The following is a 21,696-nucleotide window of genomic DNA, read 5'->3' on the forward strand; positions in this document are numbered from 1 at the left end:
CCCTGTGTGGGGGTTAAATGTGACTAGGGAGAGGATGGAACCTTGTTGAACCTCTCTTCTTACTCCATAACTCTAGGACCTGCTAGGGACGCATTTGAAAATGCCAGTGTTTATCAGTGCAGTTGGAGGAACTTGGCATTACTTATTTTTCACACTTCATAGGAGTGGTGAGGATTTTGAGTGTTATGTGGTCAGACATGAAAAGTGTTAGATTAAGCCCCAGTAGGTAGTGTCTCCCTTTCTTCAGGATGCCAGGGTCCTCACAGATGACATGGATGGTGGTGCACTTAGTACTACCACATCTTGGTTTGAAGATGATTGGCAATGTTCTGGTGATTCTTGTGTGATTCTTGTGTGATTCTTGTGTGATTCTTGTGTGTGGTTAAGTGTGCCAGTGTTTTCTGCTAAACCAACTTCAGCCAGTTGTAATGAACTGATATGATGATCAACCTTCTTTCTAATAAGCATAGTGTGAGACTGAGAACCTTTATTTCACTGCTGTAAATTGTCAACTGCAGAGTAGCCACTGCTTTTCTATGTGAAGAAATTAATGACCACTTTCACTCCTACCCATAGAATACATTTAACTGTGTGGCTTAGGTAGACATATAGTTCTCCCCTTTGTTGAATAGTATGAGGGCTATTGCACTAGCTGCACAGGATTTCAGGACTACACAGCTGTTTCCATATTTAAACAACCTGACTCTGCAGAGCAAGTCTTCTTTTAACAGCATACACCCGTTAATTGGTAATGCTGATTTGTGGAGTTCTGGCTATCAGGCTAGGGTGCTTCTTGTTCCCTAAATAGACTTCTGACCAGAACCTTAAAACAATGGGCCTCATTCCGAGTACGGCGCTAACCAATGGCGCTATTAACGCCTTGGTTGACGCCATACCCGGACCGGCAGCGCCTTGGTGGATGCCGGAATTACCGCCCCATTCCAAGGTTGGCGGGGCGGTAATTCCCCATTCACCAAGGCTCTTCCCCATTCCCAAATGAGCCCCCATAGGGCTCAATGGGAATGGAGAAGATGCAAATAACGGTGACCGTTCATTACGGTCACCGTTATTGGCTTGGAGGCCCCTTTGCGCCCTCGACTTTAACACCTGCTCAAAGCAGACGTTAAGGGCGAGGGCGCAAAGGGAACTCGGAGTATGGCGGTAAGGGATCACCGCCACCGGTCTCGTTACCGGTGGCCGCTATCCCTTACCGCCATACTCGGAATGAGGCCAATGTCATTTCATTGTTGGAAAAGAGACTTTCTTAAATTATCTAAGGAGAGGATGCACTTTAAGGATGCTGCATAGTTTGTATTACTGTGCCACTATTGAAGGATGCCGTTGGTGTCTTATAACGTTGTACATATCTAGAAATGTTGATTTTGTTTTATTTTCCTGGATACATCCTTATTAGTGAATAAGCCACACTTGACTTTTAAAAACTGTTTGAACTGAAGTTTTAGTTTTTATTTTTGTCTTCCAGGTGGGTCTTTAGGCAGTTGTATGACAAAGGATTGGTTTATCGAGGAGTCAAGGTTATGCCTTTCTCTACTGCTTGCAACACCCCCTTATCAAACTTCGAATCTCACCAGAATTACAAGGTTTGTCCTATTACTGGAAGGTTGCATGCCGATGTGAAGTGTCTGTCAGTATTTGCTGCTTATCTTTGAATTTAAAATGTGAACTCAAAATCCAACTGGTTAATTGTAGAAGAATTTAGTTTGCTGGATCTCTAAACCCCAATTCAATGTCTTAGCTAGTTCTTGAATCAACATATTCTATATGACTCCATTATGAGGGGCACACACATCTGTGACTTGCCTGCTATGCTCGCTAGGATGAGGATATGGGACGTGTTTGATAATGCATACTCTAATTCCAGACCTACTTTTATTCCCTATCTAATTCCCTTTTTTTTGTTTACTCCCTGTGCTCTCCTTTCGTATGCTCTATTACTTTTTGTTCATTCACTCAGTGTGCTTCTTATTCCGTTTCTTGTTCTGCCTCATTAGATTACTGAGAACTCATTTCTTGTGCTTTTGTCTTTGCTTGGTCATATCCAGAAATGTTTGCTCTTACCGCTTTCATCATTCATGCCTTGCTCTTTTCCAGCCGTCCTTCCCATTCTTAGTTCCACTTTCCTCTTTAATGGAATTATCCCCCCCACCCACTTCCACGCGCTGAGGATAGGGTAGGACATTATAAGATTTGCAGTGCCTGCCTAGCAATATCCTGATAACGCAGCGTAGTCTAGACCTTGAGCTGCTGATGGTCTCTGCATGACCCTACAGCATTTTGCAAACGTTGGCACAGATGGACGAGTAATTTTAGCACAGCGCCAAATCAATTGGTGTGAAGTGTTTGGGGTTAGCAACAGGCAAAGATGCATGTCCCCAAGAAGAGTCGAAACTGCTGCTTCAACTCCCGTCTCGTTCTTGATAAGAGTGCAGGCATGAGGGGGGAGGGGGTGCACTGTCCTCGGAAGTCCATATCTGGGGGGCACTTCTATGAAGGTTTGCGTTTTGCGGATGGTATCATTTTACAACATCAGCAATATTGGTGTCCAACAGTACAGCTGGACTCTTACAGCCATCCTTAGTTCTATATAAATGTTTTTTTTTTATACCAGAACAGACTATACTCTTAACAACAATTCTGGATTCCACTAACAGTTGAAAATATAATGTGCATGACGTTTCGCGATGTAGATGTTTACAGAAAACTACATCATAGGGTAAATTGACCAGAATTAAAGACTTGTAACAATGTTGGATCCATTTTCATTTCCATACATGCTTCAAAGTTTCTGATTTCACTGCATTGTTTTGTTTTTTAAATAAAATATGTTTTAGTTTTCACAACAACTGTGTTGTCTTTTTTAATCCTGATAAAAGCAGTCAGTTTCTGTCAATTAGGCAACATTTTAACTAGACGTATTGACTGTTAGCTTATCATAAAAATATTGCTGTTCAGTTTTAGGGTACCAGGGATATATTTAATTTGCCACATTAGCAAGAAAGGGTACCTCCAAAAGCAACTGGAAGATGCCTTGCATTCTGTATTCCTGTGCTACTCCTGCTTAAATCTGTCGATTTACTAATGTTATTGAATGATGAAGAGGTCTGTGTGCTGGTGTATGGTTCACTAAATTCCAAAAGTGACATCCATTTTGGAAAGGAATGCATCTAGTGCTGTCGAGAAGCAATTACGGAGATGCAGTATGCAAGAACAGTCCAATCATTCCAGAACACTGCACACTCAAATAGTTTACATTTTTAGTTTGCATTGCCTGGAATTAGAGAGCATGGTATTATGTTGGAATTCATATTTTTTTAAAGCTGTATCTTTTTTAAAACATAAAAACTACAACACATAGCATAAGAGGTCAGAGTGTCCTCACAACCAAAGAAACGGAAAGGTATCCCACCTTCCGCCAGTGCCTAAAGTCTTGGTTCGGCAGGCAGATATCCTGCCATGCCCACCCCACAATTTCCAACACAGCAGAGCATTTTACAGTCAGTAAGATGGGTCCATGATCACTCCCTCCCCTCTACACTGCATGAAGTCCATGTTTGTTGCCTACCCACACAGTCCGGTGAAGCCGGCGTTCCTTACTCAGTTAACAAAAATTGAACATATGGCTCCCAAACATCCGAAGGACATGCATGCTGTGGTAACATACGGATATAGGCCACATCAAAGTTATGACAATAGGCCACATTCTCCAACCATTGTGCCTTCTTTGGCACTAGCCCCTTCCACCACGCCATAGTGTTAGGGAGAATTCTCTGTAAGGCTAATTTCTCAAACCTAGTGAGTCCCCCAGCAGCTTTGCTGGATGTTTGGGGTTTATTTTTTTCTCTCCTGCTAAGAGTGAGATTCTTTTGCTCCCACTCTTAGACACTATTTGAGGTGTTCCTTTAACTTTCCATGTGTTTTATGGGCTATGGGGTCTTTTACTCCATAGGGTCTCATGTGTTTTTTTGATGTGGGTTACACAGCACCCTCCATGCCATAACCCCGGGGTGTCGTAGTGACCCCCCAACATAGACTCCATACCCTGGGACGGACTACTGTCTCCCAGGGCATGTAAAGTCACCATTGGCTTTGCTAGTCCCAAATTATGAACAGAAACCAGTACAAACCATCATATTGTGGACGTACTGTTCGGGGCAATTCGATTGCCCCGGGGTCTGTTGTTCGAGGGGGGCGTCTCCGTCTCCCCTGATCGAGTTTTGGCTGGTGGCAGTGGATACTACTTTTTATATTCGACTTCGATTCTAAAATGGCGTTTGTGTTCTCTTCTGTGACTCCAACCCAAGTTGAGCCCTTTGTTCCACTTTTTGGCGGGCTTCACCACAGAAGCCTCCAAAAGTGGTGCTGCTCTGTATGGGTACCACAGGGGGTGCGGGAGGGGGTTTAGGCACCTTGGACTGAGTTACCTTGGTAACTCAAGTCGCACTCTTGTGTGATTGGCCCAAGTGATGAGCCGGCCGGCTCACCACTTAGCATGTTTGATTGACAGCTAGGCTGAGTGAATGGGGGTGTGCTGCATAAAAGGAGGGCTTTGGCGACTGGAACTTCAGACGACGCCACTGGACCTAAAGAATCCGAGGAGGGGGAAGCTTAGCCGGCCTGCAACGACGACACCACCGGTGGAGCCCTGCTGAACAGTCTCACCACTTTTCCCAACGACAGAGGAGATCTCCAGCCCGGAGAGTCTTCCTTCGACTGGTGGGGATAACAAGTCTACCTTTTTTTCGCCTTCCTGAAGCATCTCGTGGCCGCCTTGCCTGTGCCAAGCACCCCGGCAACCAGGATACCACGTTTTCACCATTACCGCAAACCGAAAGGGTAGTACCTTTGTACCGGAGAACTCGGCGGCTGGTTTCTTCCCTGGCAGTGCAATGACCTTCATCTTTCCTCCACAACGAGATCTTCTCTTCCTCTGGACGACGCTGCGACTTGCACCCGTTGCCAGGAACAACTGCCCCCGCTGGAGGATCCCCTCCATTTAAGGTACCGTGTTTCGCCTGGCTTCCCTTGCAACCGATTGAATGAGGTGCATTAAATCCTCGTCTCTCGAACCTGGGTTAGCCTGGAACACCTTAACTAACTTTTCTGAACTGAACTAATCCTTTTTCGAACTACCTCCACAAACTTCGACGACTCTGTGTAACTGTCTGATCTTGGGCATCGTCTGCCTGGCTCCCTTGAAAGTGGGCCTGGCACCTAAACTTCCTTGCTCACCAGTAGACTGTGCCTTCCTAACTTGCTGTGGTTCTTTAAAAAGTGTTGAGTGTGTATACTTCCATAATTTTGCTTTTCCCTCCCTTTTTATTTAACTTGTTGGAGTGCCATCGAACGTTAAGCGCTCACCTCTGTCTGGAAATAAATGGTGTTAACTAAGACTTGTCCAACAAGTAATATGGGATGTACATATGATAATAGTGATTGTGTTTTGAACTTCTTACCAATTTAGTGCTAGTGTGTTTTATAAGTGTGTGTTAAATAAATAATTATATACTTTTACACCCAAGCTCTGGTCAGTGTTTGCTTGTGCTACTGTATTCCTGTACCTATTTTGTATGCTCTGTATACTGCCTAACTCTTCTTGGGGGAAGCCTGACTGCTCAGCCACAGCTACCAAGTGAATCTGTGTGGTACAGACTGCTACCAAGTGGCTTTACTGCCAAACACCTGTAGTCTTAAATCTTTTGCAGTGGTCCCTAAGGGAACTGCACAGGTTTCTGCCTAACACTTGTGTACAGCAGTGGGATTTGTATTGAGTATACGTTTTAGTGTGCTTAAAGATACCTTTGTGCAACTAACCACAAAGCTTAGCACTAAAAGAAGTATTTTCTAAAACCTGTCAACTATGGAATGGAAAGTTATAGTCAAGAGTCCCTTGCTACAAAAACTGCTGATTGTTTAAGAGTTCTCTGTAAGCATAAGAATCTCCTGACTAAAGGCAAGAAAATGGAGCCAATAGAAAGGTTGTTAGCAAACCAAAGTCTGGATGGTGATTCAGAGGAACCTACCACTCCAGCAATTGTATATGACCGCAATGATAGTATAACGGACAGGGTCTCAAACCCTTTCCCCCCCAACCCAAATACAGAAAATCTGCCTCATACGGTTTGCAGCGTAAGCACTTCCCGACCCCGCCATATAACATTTCTCCAACTTGGATGGTGTACAATGGGTCTGGCGTACGTAGGTAAAGTGTATCTGTTTAAAACGGGCATTAAGCGACACCCCATGAGTCTGAGCCTTGATGTAGTTCCATTCACCATCCTCAATCTCCACCCCCAGAGTTATCCCACCTCTGCCTCGCTTTATCCCCCACACCCGGAATTGCAGTCCTCATCTTAGCATAGATCTGAGAGATCAACCTCCCTTCACTCTGCGCCTCAATCACCTCATGCAGAAGGGGGATGGTAGGTGGCTGCTGCAGGACTGTGGGAAAGAAGACCTTTAACTCATTCCTAACCCTGCAGTAAAGAAATACATCTAGGGAGGACCCCACCACCCCCCAGTCCTCCCCTTGGAAGTAATCCAGACTCAGGAATACGTTATTCACGTAGAAGACTCCCATCTGCAGAATTCCCAGTCCTCGGATGTACTTAACTGGGAGTGCCAGGGAGAGCAGTTTCTCCACCCTGATTTTATCCACCAATCTCTGCCATGCCATACATGTGCCTGTTACTACCCCGATGACTCCCCTCCTCTGGCTGGCCTGCCCGAGATGCTCCATCCGCATCAGGTGTGGCGCCACAAGTGTTTGTTCTATTTGGTCATGAGCCCTACTGAGTCTCACCGGTGTCCAGTCAACTCGTCGAAAAAAAACTGGTCGACTGCAATTTGGTCGACGCAATTTGGTCGAAAACCATTCCGTCGAAATTTTTTTTTATTTATATATTTATTTTTTGGGTTTTCGTTTTGTTAAAAAATGGGTTTTTAGAGAAAAAAAGAGGGTTGGGGGGGGGACCCCCCCAAAAAAAAAAAAAAAAAGGGTTAAAATAGAAAAAAAAAAATTTCGACGAAATGGTTTTCGACCAATTTGATTCGACCATTTGTCTGGTCGACCAATTTTTTTCGACGAATTGACTGGCAACCGTCTCACCTAATACCAAAAGGATAAAGTGTGCCTGTGCTGACCAAAGGTAGTGTTCAAAGTCTGGGAGAATCAGTCCCCCCTGATAAGACTGTCTACCTCACATCTCACGCTCTGGACTTTCCCCCGCCTAAAGGATTCCCAGTAACATTCCTTGTAGTCTCTTAAAGAAGCATTTGGAAAGAATGATTTGGGGAGTTTGGAATAAATGGAGAAATGTAGGTAACACCACCATTCTACTCGGCCCATTAGAGAATGTCTAAAATGTCCACTTGTCAATCTGCTCTTCTAGCCTGTTCACTGCCGTGCCATAGTTTTCCCTGAACAGAACCGCTCGATCCTTTTATACCAATGTACCTAGCATTAACCAACTCCCATCTGAACCTATAGTCCTCACCAAAGGGCACTACCCCAGCCGTGAGAGGGACTATGACTGATTTATCATAATTCATTTTTAATCCTGACAGTTCCCCAAACTGAATACTGCCTTATTACAGGATTAAGATTTTCTCTGGGGTTTTTCAAGAATAAGGCTGTCATCCGCATAAAGGGAAAGGACAACCTTGTGTGAATATAGCCGAATGCCCCTCTGTGTCGTTCCCTCAACACTGCAGCCAACGGCTCGATAGCAAGTGCAAATGGAAGCAGCGATAGAGGGCAGTTCGGGCGCGTCCCTCTCGCCATCTGCAGGGAAGGCTATTCGTGCAGTGGGGGAGTTGTATAATAAGGCCATGTAATCCAGGAACCTGCGACCCAAGCAGATCTGCAGGCGAGCACAGAACATAAACGCCCATTCTGTCGATCAAACGCCTTCTCTGCGTTTGATCGACAGAATGGGCGTTTATGGGATTAATAGGGGCTAATAGGATTGCGATTGCTGCACGCTCTTGTCTATCCCACCAAAGGCTAAATAATAGTCTTAACCCATAGGTGGTATTCCTCCCGGGTGTGAACCACTACTGATCCGCTAAAACTAAGTTGCGCATGAGGGGAAGGAGCCTATTGGTTAACAATTTGGCCAGGATTTTATTACCCGAATTTAAAAGGCTTATAGGCCTATAGGAGATGCAGTTCTCTGCCAGTTTTCCCTCTTTGTGCAAAATTGTTATTTTAGCTTCCTAAAGTGTCAGAGGAAGGGTACCTCATTACACTGCCTCTTCATATACCTGGAGCAGGTATTGAGCCACTATGAGTGTAGGGCTTAGAAAATTTGCCGCTAAGGCTGTCTGGGCCCGGAGATTTAACCACAGGAAGCCCCTTCATCACCAATGTCTTTGTCCAAGTGACAACCAATACAGTTCTACCCTCCCCCCAGGTATTCCCTTATATTATCCTCTGATGGCGTATTTGTGGATGAGTACAGGGCACATAATCTCGGAATGCCTTCCCTATGTCTGCGGTCTTAAAAACATATCCTTCCCCTAACATTCTTTACATAGTCAACCTGGGCCGTTCTCTGCTCAGCCACCAGGAGCTGTGCCGAGTGCCCCTGTTTTCTGCCCCTCCCATGCTGTATAACCAGGGCGGATCTGTCCAAGTTGCTCACTTCTCAACATGTTTGCCGGGAACTTGTCTAGCCCCTTTCTAATATCCGCCAATACTGCCTCCCCTAACTCCTATTGCTGTAAACGCTGTCTTTTTCAATTTGCTTTCGTTGGCCCACTAGATCAGCCCTAATCTGTCTAAATATCTCTGCCCCTTTCCACGGACATAACCCTTAAAGGCTTCCCACAGAACTCCTGGCGAGAACACCGTACTACTGTCGCTGTCGAAAAAAGCCTGTATGTCCACATGCAGCTCATCGTGGAAGACCGCATCCCTTAGTGCTTCAGGCTTAAAGCGCCGGTTTGGCCCCTTCATTAGCACCTTGGGAATGATGCATTCCAGCATCACTGGAGAATGATCCGAGTGCCCTCGGCAAAATTGCGCATGATCCCAGGTGCAGTCCCAATTGCCTAGATGCCAGTATGAGGTCTATCTGGGAAGCCAAATGGTGAACACATGAGTGAAACATGTACTCTTGTAGCGTATTGATGGTGTGCCCCACCCTCGCACCTATCCAGTACCTCATCCAAGGCAGTATTAAAAATCCCCCCCCCCCGCCCTACGAGAACTAGGGAATCCGATGCCAGAGCTTAATGGGATGCAATCCAATCAAAAAACCTTGAGTCAGTATTTGAGCTATTCGTGTTGACTGCAACCTTTTGCCCTTCACTGTATCCCGTCAGTAGTACTGCCCTACTTTCTTGATATTTGGTAGTCTCTAAAAGGTGAAACCTAAGTGAACTGTGCATCAGGATGGCCACCCCCACTCTCATATGAGTAGTACAATGAGTAGTATCTATGGCACCCCCACTGTGCCACCCGTTTGCTTTCCCCTTGACCTGTTAAATGGGTCTCCTGAAGGAATGACACCTTAATATCATGTCGCCTCATTTATAGAGGAACCTTCCGGACCTTGTCTGGGCGCTTGAACTGCCCTCTCCCATATATTCCAGGTGATCATCTTGAAGCTGTTCACCCTACTTGCCCCACCTCTATCCAGAGCCATTCAGGGTACTGTAAACACTGACCCCTGCTTCTGCAGAGTAGCTGCTGCTGCTGCTGCTGAGAACCTTCCGGCCTTCCACCACAATACCGTACTGGCAGCATTTTCACACAACTTCAGAGGTACGGTGTGAATTGGTGTCGGAGCTGAGAACATTGCAATTGTCGGAAGCGGCTGAGCGAGTGGAGACAGTGCTGACTGCTCAGTGCAGCTTGATAACTATACATTCTACGTGCTGCAGGGGTGCAAGGTCCTTTCCTTGAACACAGCTGAGGAGCTGTGGAGCAGAACAGAGAGTTAACCTGGTGGAGAGGAGCTGCGCCAGAAGCACGGTAGAGACACAGCAGAGACTCCTTACACAACCTCCTCAACTAACCCCCCCCCCCGCCTATCCGAGAACCTGCACTCCTCACCATAGCATTCTGGTGGTGGCTACCGCAGGGCAACTAGGCCAAATTAAGTAAATTGTGGGTCAGGATTTATGTGAGTAACTAGCAACAATGCGCTTGTTGCGCCCATGGTACTAGTGGTGCTAGTGTGCTAATACTACTCGTGGTAGTGCCAGGGACAGTGTGCAAGCCAGTAAAGTTCTCACCCTTTGCGTGAAGTGCTGCAGTTTGCAGTGTGTGATAACTTCGGTTGTCATTTACTTTAATTACTCCCTGCACCTTGCTAGTACCTATTAAGTACTTTTGCCCTTGCTGCTGGAGAATGTTTCACAGAACAGGTGCCACGGAAAGCTACTCCTCCTGTGTTTGTGCCCAGACGTGATGACGTGGAAGCGCTGAGCCTTTGGGGCCTGTGTAGTGAAGTACACGGCTTTAGCACAAGCCGGTGTAATGGCTAATCAAGTTGTGGCTGCCTCATCATTGGAAGAAGTTTCGGACCATGCCTATGCTGCTTGCTTTGACTGACTTAATGATTCAGCTGGTGTTGCCCATTTCTCTGCTACAACGTCCAACACTCGAACTGTTAGTCTGTCCACAAAGGATTGTAAATTTAGGGAATATGCGCACAGGCATTCAATATAACCCGAAAATTGCAGACTTTTATTCAGCTCCCTAACGGGGACCAACAAATAGAAGTCTTGACTCAGCCCTTCATGCAGACTTGACTGAAGAACTTGCGAGTTTGTTTGTGTTTCCAAAACCATTGAAACGGTGGTTAGGGCATTGATGGCTCCTTCTCCCTTAGTTTCATCTACTTCTTACTCTACATTGGCCTTAAACCTATCGGAGCAATGTGCTGCCCCCTACATAGGTTCTCTAATCGCTAGCTCTCGTTTGCTGGGCACACAGTTGTTGACTCAGAGTATATTGGTAGAGCCGGGTCTGCATGATCCGATTGTGGTAGCTGTGGAAGTTTTGTCCAATTTAGTTATTGCGCCCATCGAGGCACGAATATTGCTCCAAACTACTTTAGGCTTTGAAGTGGTGGAATCGGACGAACCTGAGTTGATAAACTTTTCTGAGGTGCTCACAGCGACTAAGGGGTACAGTGTACCACCACCACAGGAGCGTCCTCCTCATTCTTCACAATCACCTCAGTCCTCTCGGCCCCCTACCCTGTTAATACCCGATGAGGGCTTCACTGGATTTTCGTTTGCTTCTCCGGTGACGTAAACTCCAAACTAGCTTCTCAGGGCATCCATCTTGCCAAGTTTATTGCTACTGCTGATGCTCTTCTTAACTCCTTAACTGCCAACTGGCCCCCTTTTTTCCCCCACATGTAGGCGGTCGGAACGCTACCAAGGAATCCTAGTTTGCTGTAGGGGGGTGATAGTAGAAAATGAAAAAGGGAGAAAATTGTGTTTTTTTTCAGAAAATGCCAATAAAATGACAGAGCCTATGGTTTTTTCCTTTTTAAGTGCTGGGAACAAATGGTTTGCTGTGCAGAATTCCCGAGTTCCAGGCTTTTAAGAACAGGTTGAGTGGAAACCAAAAAAAAACATTTTGATACGGTTACCAGCCGTTTTGTGAGAGGTTGTCGATTTTGCCCTTTTTTTCCAATCGGACATGCGTAGACGTAATGGAAGAGAAGGGGGGTAGGAAAGCAGAATGGGAAGACAAAGGCATACATTTCTGAAAAGTAGACACAATTCCAAGTTTAGGAAGGAGTGATTTGCATAGGTCAGGCAACAACTATGTAGGGAAAAATTCCATTGTTTGTGGGAAAATCAGGAAAATTACAGAAAACAAGTTGTGGTGGACATGGTTGGCCCGGTAAGGCAATTGCTTCTGTGAATTTTGAGAAAAGCAATGCCCTGCTACATTCCCCCCTACATTCCAGTTAGGAAATCACACCTTTTTCATAATGTTTTACAAAACAAGCAATACCACAAGCCAAAAACTGAGCCATGGTACACAGGATTTTTATGCTTACGGACTAAACCGACGTACATGTGTAAATCAGGAAAACAAATGTGGTGAGGAAGGGGAAGCATACATTTTTTGAAAGAGCACAGCAGACCTTTTGAAGGGTATGTGACTTGTGCAGGTTACAAAGTGTATAGTGCTTAAAGCAGTGACTAAATATAGGTGACATTTGGGAAATTAAAGGGTTATGTGACAAAGGGCAGCAGCAAATGGGTCGAAACATTATGAAAACCACGCAAACACAACAAATGTACCTTGCTGCATTCCCACAGGTGTCCCGACTAAAACAGTACCTCATGTGTGGGTGCACCTACCTGGGCGCAAAGGGAAAAGACTAAACCACTGGCAACCCCAAGTCTTTCGGCAGAGCAGATTTTGAGAAATTGTGCTCTTGTGGACAACCTACATATTTGGGCCTCGGGTGTCGAAGCCACCAAGGAAAACTGGGAACTCCATGCATTTCCGAAAAGAGGCCACCCGTGGGAATCCAGAGGTCTCAATTGCGCGAATCACCCCAGAATGTATTACCCACAACCCCCGGCAAAGTCTAAAATTGGGCGACAAATATCACAATTCTCCAGCATGGGGTCTGGCATGGATTCACATGCTCATGAATATTCCCCGTCGTCGGGCTGAGAATCCTCAGTAAAGAAAAAATCCGTATCAGTTTCGTTTCTGATCTGTCTTTCTTAGTAGTAACCAATCACTGATCTCTGGGTCATACTGCCCCCAGCCAATGACTGCCCTCTCCCTAAGCCCCGCCTCTGGCAGCCTTCCTCAGATTTTTACCGCACGCTCAAGTGTTGGGAGTCCTCGTGTTTAGCTCTCGTTTTTTTTTTCTTTTTTTTTTTTTTTTACTGCATTTTCACGTTTTTTCAGGAGTATCTCATTTTTTCGGTTTAATCGAGCCTCAAGCTCCACCGTTTCTACTTCTGATAATGGGGACCCGTTTCGGAATTCTTCTACGCCCCTCAAGGGTGACGTTTTTGTCGAGTTTACACTTCTTGGAGGATTCCAGAAGATCTGCGGCCTACCTCAAGACATGGCCCAGGACAAAGGGAGCTCGACGCCCGGATCCAAGCTGTTCAGGAACTGCCCTGGATGCAGATTATATAATGTTTTCAAGTAGGACGAGCATTCGCAATGTCTTTATTGCCTCCATGGCAAGTCCGTCTCCCCTTCTATTCATCTTATTTCTGCAGTGTCTCTGCACCCCTTTTGAACAATCTGGGGGTGCATTTGACGAACTACACCAACGAGACACAACTGGTGATTGAACTGACTGGATGCCATAACACTGAAAATAACAAGATTGCTAATATCTATAATATTATCGAGGCTTGGATGAAGGCAAACTGGCTATACCTGAATGGAAGCAAGACTTAACTTATGATTTTTGGCTCTTCTCAGGCTAGGTATAAACTAAGTCCAGTCTACGCCACCTTCAAGATAAGAGATTAATGAATCCCAGTCTCAGGAAAGTTAAAACCCTGGGTATTTACCTAGAAGCATCCTTGGGAGCCGAAGCACATGTGGCTTAACTAAAGAAAAATCGCCAGTATTACTAAAGATTACTCCAACATATTGGACCTTATTTTAGCGAAACGAACTGTGCAATTATTTCCAGGGCTACCATTCTCTCCAGACTGGATTACGGTAATGCTCTCCTGGCCGTAGCTAACAAAGGATGCATCGCACAATGCCAGGTCATAGAAAATAATGCAGTGAGAACCATCAAACAGAAAACCATAAAGGAGCACATATCTGCAGATAGGAAGTGGCTCCACTAGTTTGCCCTAGAAGATCGGATTGCTTTCAAATCCATGGCCATAGTACATCATTGTGTTTATGGAACAGCGCCCGCCTACTTGAAAGAGCAAATCATTCCTTATACGCCTGGTCGATCCTTGAGATCAGAGACTCAAGGGGCTGTTTGTGCATACAGGAGTTAAAGAGCAAATTGACTAGGCTGCTCCTTTCCTGTAAAAGCAGCACAAACTTGGAATAAGCTCCTGTGTTCTATGCGATTAGTCAAACCATTTGGTTTTTAGAAAGAATTTGAAGACGCTGCTATTCAGATGAGTTTAACTCTCTGCATGAATAACTCTGCTGTCCCGTCTCCTCTATTTGTATGTGCCTTTATGTACGCGCCCTGATGCCCGCGGGCTTTGGCGCAATATAAATGCATCAAAAAATAAGAGCGGCCTTCTAAGTCCTTTGAGGTCGCCCCATCTGTGGGGGTCCAAGATAATGCCAAGATCTGAAAGTCCGAGTCCATCTGGTTTGCCGCTGATGCAGTCCTAAATTGGATAGGGTGCTTTCAGCATTTCCTTCCGCCTCCATAGCCAGCCTACCGTCAAGCGCCTCTTCAAAGAGGAAGTCATCCACAGCGGCTGAACTACCGGAGAAATCTGATCAGCCAAGAAGAAAAAGCCACGCAGCCCAAGCAGGCTCAACCGGCACAGAGAAAGTCCTCCTTGGCGATTTCGTCAAGATCTACTACAGCAGCTAGAGGCACTGATCCTATGATCCTATGATGGCGGCTCCCGAAGCGCGAAAGGTGTCCCTGCACCCACAATGCGACACCACCACAGTGGCTTTGATAAAGGCTGCAGGCACCCCAGAGGGGGGCATTAGTACTCGCCCGGTCCCGGTTCAGACACTTCAGAGAGGAAAAGGGAGAGGAGGTGGCGAGGAGGCCCCAAATCAGTCCTCCCAGGTCCCCGTTCAACCTATGGATGTCTCGTCCACAGGCGGCGATGAGCACGAGTCCATGCATATGGTCCATGAGGACGATGACAGCGGCGCAGGGCCTAGTTTTCCTTCCTTACCTTCTCAGCCGAGGGACATTTCCTTGGTCATTCTACCGACTCTCCTCACCTTGGTGTCGGAGATCCAGATGAGGTTGCCCCTCGCACCCGTACCTCAGGCTCCTGATCAGCCTCGGCCTAAAAGAGGTAGCACCATCTGTAGCCCCCGTATCGACGACCTCCACCACGTCAGGCCCCAACTCCCCCAGCGGACCCGGAGAAGTGTACTGTGATGGATACTGCCACGAGGACTAAGACTTTGTCCCAGCAGACAGTGAGTCGCCGCATTTGGATGCTCCTCATAGTTTTCCCCACCAGACGAGGTGGGATTGTTCCACTCCATGATCGCCAGGGCCTCCGAGCTCTTCCAGCTGGTACCAGAGGAAACCAAGGAGGAGGGCTTTGTGTATCAAAGGCGGGAGGCAAAAAGGAAGACTATCATGGTAGTGCCTTTTCTGGACAATATTTGGGAGGAGGGCCTTGAACTCATGAACAACCCTTGCATGGCTTCAGCCAAGCGGGATCGGCTGGAGAATTATAGGGTGCCGGACTCCACACCCAAGTGCCTGTGGTCGGAAAACATCACGGACTCTGGTGTCCGCTTGGGAATGGTGGCTACTCATGTTATGAGTAGGACGCATGACGCCCGTAGCCTCAGTTCTGTTTTTTCCGCAAACGTGTTCTCTTCGGAGATCTCAGCGCGCATCGGTTCGTCTGAATTTTAACGGTTCTTTGAACTCTTTGAACCCGTTTGTTTGTGAAGATTTTCAGGATGTCTTTGTCTTCTACCCAGCGGCCGGGTTTCAAGAAGTGTCGGGACTGTGGTTCCGAGATGTCGCTGACAGACTCGCATGATGCCTGCCTCTGGTGCCTCGGTGAGGATCACGCCACGGACGATTGTGACGAGTGCCAGTCGTTGACATCGAAGGCCTTGCAGGAGCATAAGAAGAAGCTTTCTGTCGGTATGGTGTCCAAGCCCCGAAAGTCGAAATCCACTGGGCTTTCGACCGACGATTCGAGGGGCGACGCTGCGCATCGCTGGCGTAAATCCAAGGGGGGTCTCGGTCCCGGAGTGGGTCCCGCCATCCTTCTGCCTCTTTGAGGCACTCACGGAAGCGCCGTCACCGGACGCCTTCCTCGTCCGAGGACTCCGCCCGTCGGCGGGTTGCTTGTCCCAACAAGCATTCCTCTCCTGCGGGATGGGATTCATTTCGTAAGGAGATGATGGCGATTTTTCAGTCGTAGGGCTCCGTTCCGTCCGCGCCGTTGAAAGACGCCGGCAGGGAATGTGCTAGAGCCACCGTTCGCACGTCTTCGTGCTCGAGCGGTCGGCGCAATCACTGGGAACCTTCGAGGTCCCGGTCAGACAAGGTGGATCGCTCTAGCCATGCCCACTCGAGGTCCCGGTCGTCGGAGCCTGTGAGGTCTTCGAAGAAGACGTCGACGCCGAGTCCGTCGAAGGACTCTCTCGAGGCTCCGCCTCCGAGGAAGCCATCGACGCCATCGGCACAGAGGCTGTCGAAGGACGCGCTCTGGGCTCTTCCCTCGATGCCTGTGTCGAAGCCATCGGCGCCACGCTCGACGCAGATTCCTTTGACACCTTTCGAGGAGGCTTTATCGGAGGTGCCCCGGAGACCGGTGGAAACCCTGAGGAAGGCTCTGGCCAAGTCCAAAAAACATTGTTGTGCCTTTTTCTGTGCCCTTATCTAGGGATTTATTCCAGCCTCTTATATTTCTGAGGTGGATGAAGGGTCTGAGGAAGGTTTGGTTCCTGATGAGGTTCCTGATGACCTATCTGGTCATAGCCAGTTGGCAGACATGCCTCAGTCTTTGCACGAAGCCAGTGGTCTGGACACCTCTCCGGAGGTGGAGTTTGGGAGGCCTGAGCCTGGCACGCACGCCAAGTCTTTGTACCGGTGGCTCATGTCGAGGGTGACGGAGTACTTCGGGTGGTCTGCGCAACCAGTGGATTTTCTGCAAGATGACCTGACAGATATCTTGGACCAAGGTCCACCAACTGACCCGGTTCTGCCATTCCATATGGCCCTGCAAAGAACTGGGTGGCAGCAGCTTGGACTGCTCCGGAGAGTCTCCTGGCAGTGAGCAAGTCTTTGCCGAAAAAATACCGTCCAGCCAGTAGCGACCCCAGCTACTTGACTACGCACCCCACTCCGGAGAGTTTGGTGTTGCAGGCAAAACAGGCATCGTACTCTACCATCCCTCCTAATGGGGACGACAAGCGTTTTGATGGCTGGGTGAAGAAAGTGTTTTCTTCAGGGGGTTTGGCTTCACAGGCAGCCAGCTCTGTGTGTGCCTTAGCACGTTTCACTCACACTGTGGAATTGTGTCTTTGGCGGCTGAACATATTCCAGAAGGGGAGGAACGGGATGGTTTTCTTGCTATCTTTCAGGATGGCAAGGATGCCATGTGTGAATCTGTTCAGTCGGGTCTGGACATGGCCGATTATGTCAGCCGGTCCATGGCGGCGAGCATTGTAATGCGTAGATTTGCGTGGTTGCGGATTTACTCCTGATGTTGATGTACTTCTCAACATGCCCTTTGATGGTGAACATCTTTTTGGCAGCAAGGCTGACGAGAGCCTTGCGAGGTTGCAGACCTCTAAAGCTGCAGTGAAGTAGTTGAGCGCTGCAATTCGCCAACCTCCGCCTTTTCGTCCTAGGGGACAGCAATGGAGGGGAGGTTCCATTCGATACTACTCTTCCTTTGGTAGATCGAGAGGAGCTGCAAGTCAAAGGGGCCACCGTAGGAGTACCAGAGGTGGAAAACAAGGTACTTAAGGTGCCAAGGCCGCCCGGGCAGTTGCCTCTTTACCCTCAGGCAATGCCGCAGCTGCTTCAGCTCAGTCATGAGGCCATGTCCCATGGTTCGCTGGTTGGGGGAAGGCTGGCGCAGCATCTTGTAGAATGGCGTGCCATTACTTCAGTGTGTGGGTTCTGGAGATCATAACTCACGGCTACTGTCTTCCTTTCTGGCAGAGGCCTCATGGCAATCCACCAGGGAATGTCTCTTTGAAGAGTCCGGATCCGCTCCTTGCGCAGGAAATCCAATCCCTGCTGGAGAAAGATGCCATAGAACTGGTGCCTGTAGCGGAGAGGATCAAGGGATGGTATTCCCCATATTTTTTGATTCTGAAGAAAGACTGGGGATTGAGACCCATCATGGACTTGCGTGGTTTGAACAAGCTCCTCAGGAAGGACAAGTTCAAAATGGTTACTCTCTCTCTCTTGTCCTCCAGGCCCTCCAACTTCAGGACTGGTTGGTGTCTCTCGACCTCAAGGACGCTTATTTTCATGTGCCAATTCATCCCAAGCACAAGACGTTCCTGAGGTTCGCGGTTGGCGACTCGCATTTTCAGTTTCGGGTCCTGTCGTTTGGATTGACCTCCGCCCCAAGGGTTTTCACCAAGCTCATGGTGGTGGTGGCAGCGTATCTCAGGAAAGGGGGATTCACGTCTACCCCTACCTGGATGAATGGTTGATCTGGGCGCGCTCTCCCGAGCAAGTCCTGGATCATCGATCAGTCACCTGCCACTCCCTTCAGAAGCTGGGCTTCTCCCTCAACTTAAAGAAGTCCCACTTGACACAAACCCAGCGGCTCCAGTACATCGGGGCAGTGCTCGACACATCCCTGGGGCAGTGTTTCCCTCCCCAGGTGAGGACTCGTCATATTCTGCAGATGGTGCACAAGTTACAACATGCCCAGAGTCTCCCAGCGTTGGAGTTCTTGAGATTGCTCAGCTTCATGGCATCCTGCATTCTTCTGGTGCCAGAGGCCAGGTTGCGGATGAGATCTCTGCAATGGGCTCTCAAGCTCCAGTGGTCGCAGTCCTCCGGCAGGATGTCGGACCCCGTTCAGGTGCTGCCCTCGGTCGCCCAGGATCTTCTGTGGTGGGCCGTCGAAAGGCAATTTGATGAAGATGGCTCCATTTTGGCTGCCTTGGCCGGAGGTAACAATCGTGAAGGACGCATCCCTCGCGGGATGGGGAGCTCATGCCAACGAGTTGACAGTCAGCAGTCGTTGGTCTCCGTTGCTCTGCAGAGAGGCGATGCAGCTCTGGTTCTGGGCCATCGAGCAGGAAATTTCGATCTCGGTAGTTCATCTGGCCGGAGACGAAAACGCAGCGACGGGCGCTCTGAGCAGGCAGAGCACGGTCTCTCACGAGTGGGAGCTGGCTCAGGAGATACTCGGCCTTTGGGGGACCGCACAAGTGGATCTCTTCGCCACCAGTGTCAAAAAGAAGTGTGAAAGATTCTGCTCGTGGGAATTTCCTCCAAGAGCAGCCTTAGGGGACGTTCTCGTAGTGGAGTGGTCCTTCCCACTGCTGTATGCGTTTCCTCCAGTCACCGTCATTCCGCAAGTGCAACGGAGGTTACGGAGGTTCGGTTCCCGGATGATACTCATTGCTCCGGCATGGGCCAGAAGGACGTGGTACCCGGACCTTCTAGAGGTGTCCATCTGCCCTCCACGCCGTCTTCCCTACCGAGACGATCTGCTCTCACGGGAGGGGGGTCTGGTTCTCCATCCAGAGGTCAAGTCCCTCAACCTTCATGCTTGGCTTCTGAAAGGTTGAGGTATAAGGATTGGGACCTCCCTGAAGACGTGATGGAGGTGTTTCTTTCGGCCAGAAGGCCTGCAACAAAGTCCATGTACCGTTGCCGTTGGAGAAAGTTCTGCGACTGGTGCAGGGTTACGAATGTGGATCCTTTTTCATGAACTATTCCTGTGGTTCTGTCCTTTTTGCTTTCGTTAGCCTGCAAGTGGGTACCATTAAAGGTTACCTGGCGGCGCCGTCTATATTTAAGCGCTCGTTTGAGGAGTGTTTTTACTTTAAGATTCCTTAAATTTCGCAGTTTCTGAAAGGGCTCACTAATGTGTCCCCACCGTCACCTTTTCAGGTGCCCGGTTGGGAGCCTCGTTCTAAAATTCCTAATGGGAGCTCCGTTTGAGGCTTTACATTCTTGTCCTTTGAGACTGTTGACTTTGAAAACTGTATTTTTAGTTGCGGTCACTTCCGCTCGCAGAGTGATTGAGTTGCAGGCACTTTCCGTTAAGTCCACCTTCACGGTGTTCCAGAAGAACAGGGTTGTCCTTAGGGTTCGTCCTTCTTTTCTTCCGAAAGTTGTGTCGGAATTTCATTGAAGCCAGAAGGTCATTCTTCCGGCTTTCTATCCTCCATATCCTGGTAAGGAAGAGGAGAGGCTGCAATGGTTGGATCCTAGGAGAGCTTTAAGTTTCTACATCTCACGCATGTCCCGGGTCAGAGTGGACGATCAACTCTTTGTAGGATACGCTGGAAGGCGTCTGGGACAAGCTGTTACTAAGCAGACTTAATCTAGATGGATTATTTTGATAATTTCTGAATGTTACCACTTGGTGGGTAAGGACCCTCCGGTAGGCTTATGGGCCCATTCTTTAGAGGTGTAGCTGTCTCTACTGCTCTGCAGAGGGGTGTTCCCATTCATAACATTTGTGAAGCAGCCACATGGGCCTCTGTCCATACTTTTGTCAAACACTACTCCTTGGATTCTATCCATGGGCAAGATCTGGCCTTTGGCAAGGTGGTCCTTTACTCTGCAATTTAATTGGGCATTCTAAAATTCAGAAATAAATTCTTTCCCACCTCCTTACGTTGGTACTGCTTTGGGAGACTGTCATAGATGTGCAATACGTCGGAGGAACCAATCCCTTCAAAGAACAAGTTACTTTCTTACCTAGTAATGTTCTTTCGATGAGATGTTCCGACGACATATTCCACATCGCTCCCTACCTACCTGGCCCTCTACAGAATTTCTTATGCGATTGCAGCTTTCGTTTCCGCAAGGCTTTCTGTAGTCATTCTGGCAGATTGGTGCCACACGTTCTGGGGAAAAAACTACAACTGAGGCTATGGGTGTTGTGCGTCCTACTTATAACATCCGGTGACGTCAGCTCGATGGAGTCCCTCGAGGACAGCGTATCGATGCAGGACGCACACGCCGAAAGTTTTCCGAAGCAGCACAGCTGTGGTGATTACTGTCATAGATGTGGAATACGTCGTCTGAACATCCCATCGAAAGAACGTTGCCAGGTAAGTAAGTAACTTGTTCTTCTTGACGTTGTTGGACCCGGAGGACGCCTATTTCCATTTCCCCATTCACAAGAAACATTGAGGGTTTTTACGTTTCGTGGTGCAGGGACGCACTACCAGTTCAAAGCCATATCATTCAGCTTGAAGTCGGCCCAAGAGTGTTAAAATCCCTGGCACTGGTGGTGGCCTATCTACGTTGTTAAGGATTTCAATCAGGCGATACACAGTGGTCTCAGCCTAGTATGCAGCGCACAACTGAAATGCATATTTTGTTATGTATAGGTTCAATATTTGAGAGATACACCACTCATATGACACCCTCTTTTCAAATACCCCGGGTCACAATGGACCAGGAACCAGGCTGGTTGGTAAAGGTAATATTTTTTTTTTTTTAAATTCAAATCAATTATATACTTTGTAATATGGAGCAGCAATCACCAATGTGGTGACAATAAAATCGGATGGTAGGCAATGCACTTAATTCAACCCTTTAGCAACACAGATAGAAAACACCAGAGAATAGAAACACTTTTGGATTTTCGGAAAGATGGCACTCAAGTTAGGACTCCCCCCTGCAATGGTCCCTCAACCCACGAATCATCAAATCTGAATGGATATATAGAAGCAGCAGGTAACCAGAACTAAGGAATGGGAAACATTTGAATCCAACCTTCCCTCAAATGAGAATGAAAAACCGATTTGAATCCCTTGCAATGTTAAAATGATACTCGGAAATGGCTGAACAAAACAATGAATGG

General features: G+C 47.8%; 1 protein-coding gene across 1 annotated transcript in view; it reads left to right on the forward strand.

Annotated features, from left to right (window-relative positions):
* The window catches only part of IARS1 (isoleucyl-tRNA synthetase 1), a 2,025,584-nt gene that overhangs the window by 196,053 nt on the left and 1,807,835 nt on the right, over window positions 1–21,696 (forward strand). The window contains exon 6 of the mRNA XM_069643896.1: window positions 1,484–1,601. Within this exon, the coding sequence (XP_069499997.1) occupies window positions 1,484–1,601 (118 nt within the window). The remainder of the gene's footprint in view (window positions 1–1,483; window positions 1,602–21,696) is intronic.

This window comes from Ambystoma mexicanum, chromosome 2p (assembly GCF_040938575.1).
Source record: "Ambystoma mexicanum isolate Mex_15411 chromosome 2p, UKY_AmexF1_1, whole genome shotgun sequence".
Lineage (NCBI taxonomy): Eukaryota > Metazoa > Chordata > Amphibia > Caudata > Ambystomatidae > Ambystoma > Ambystoma mexicanum.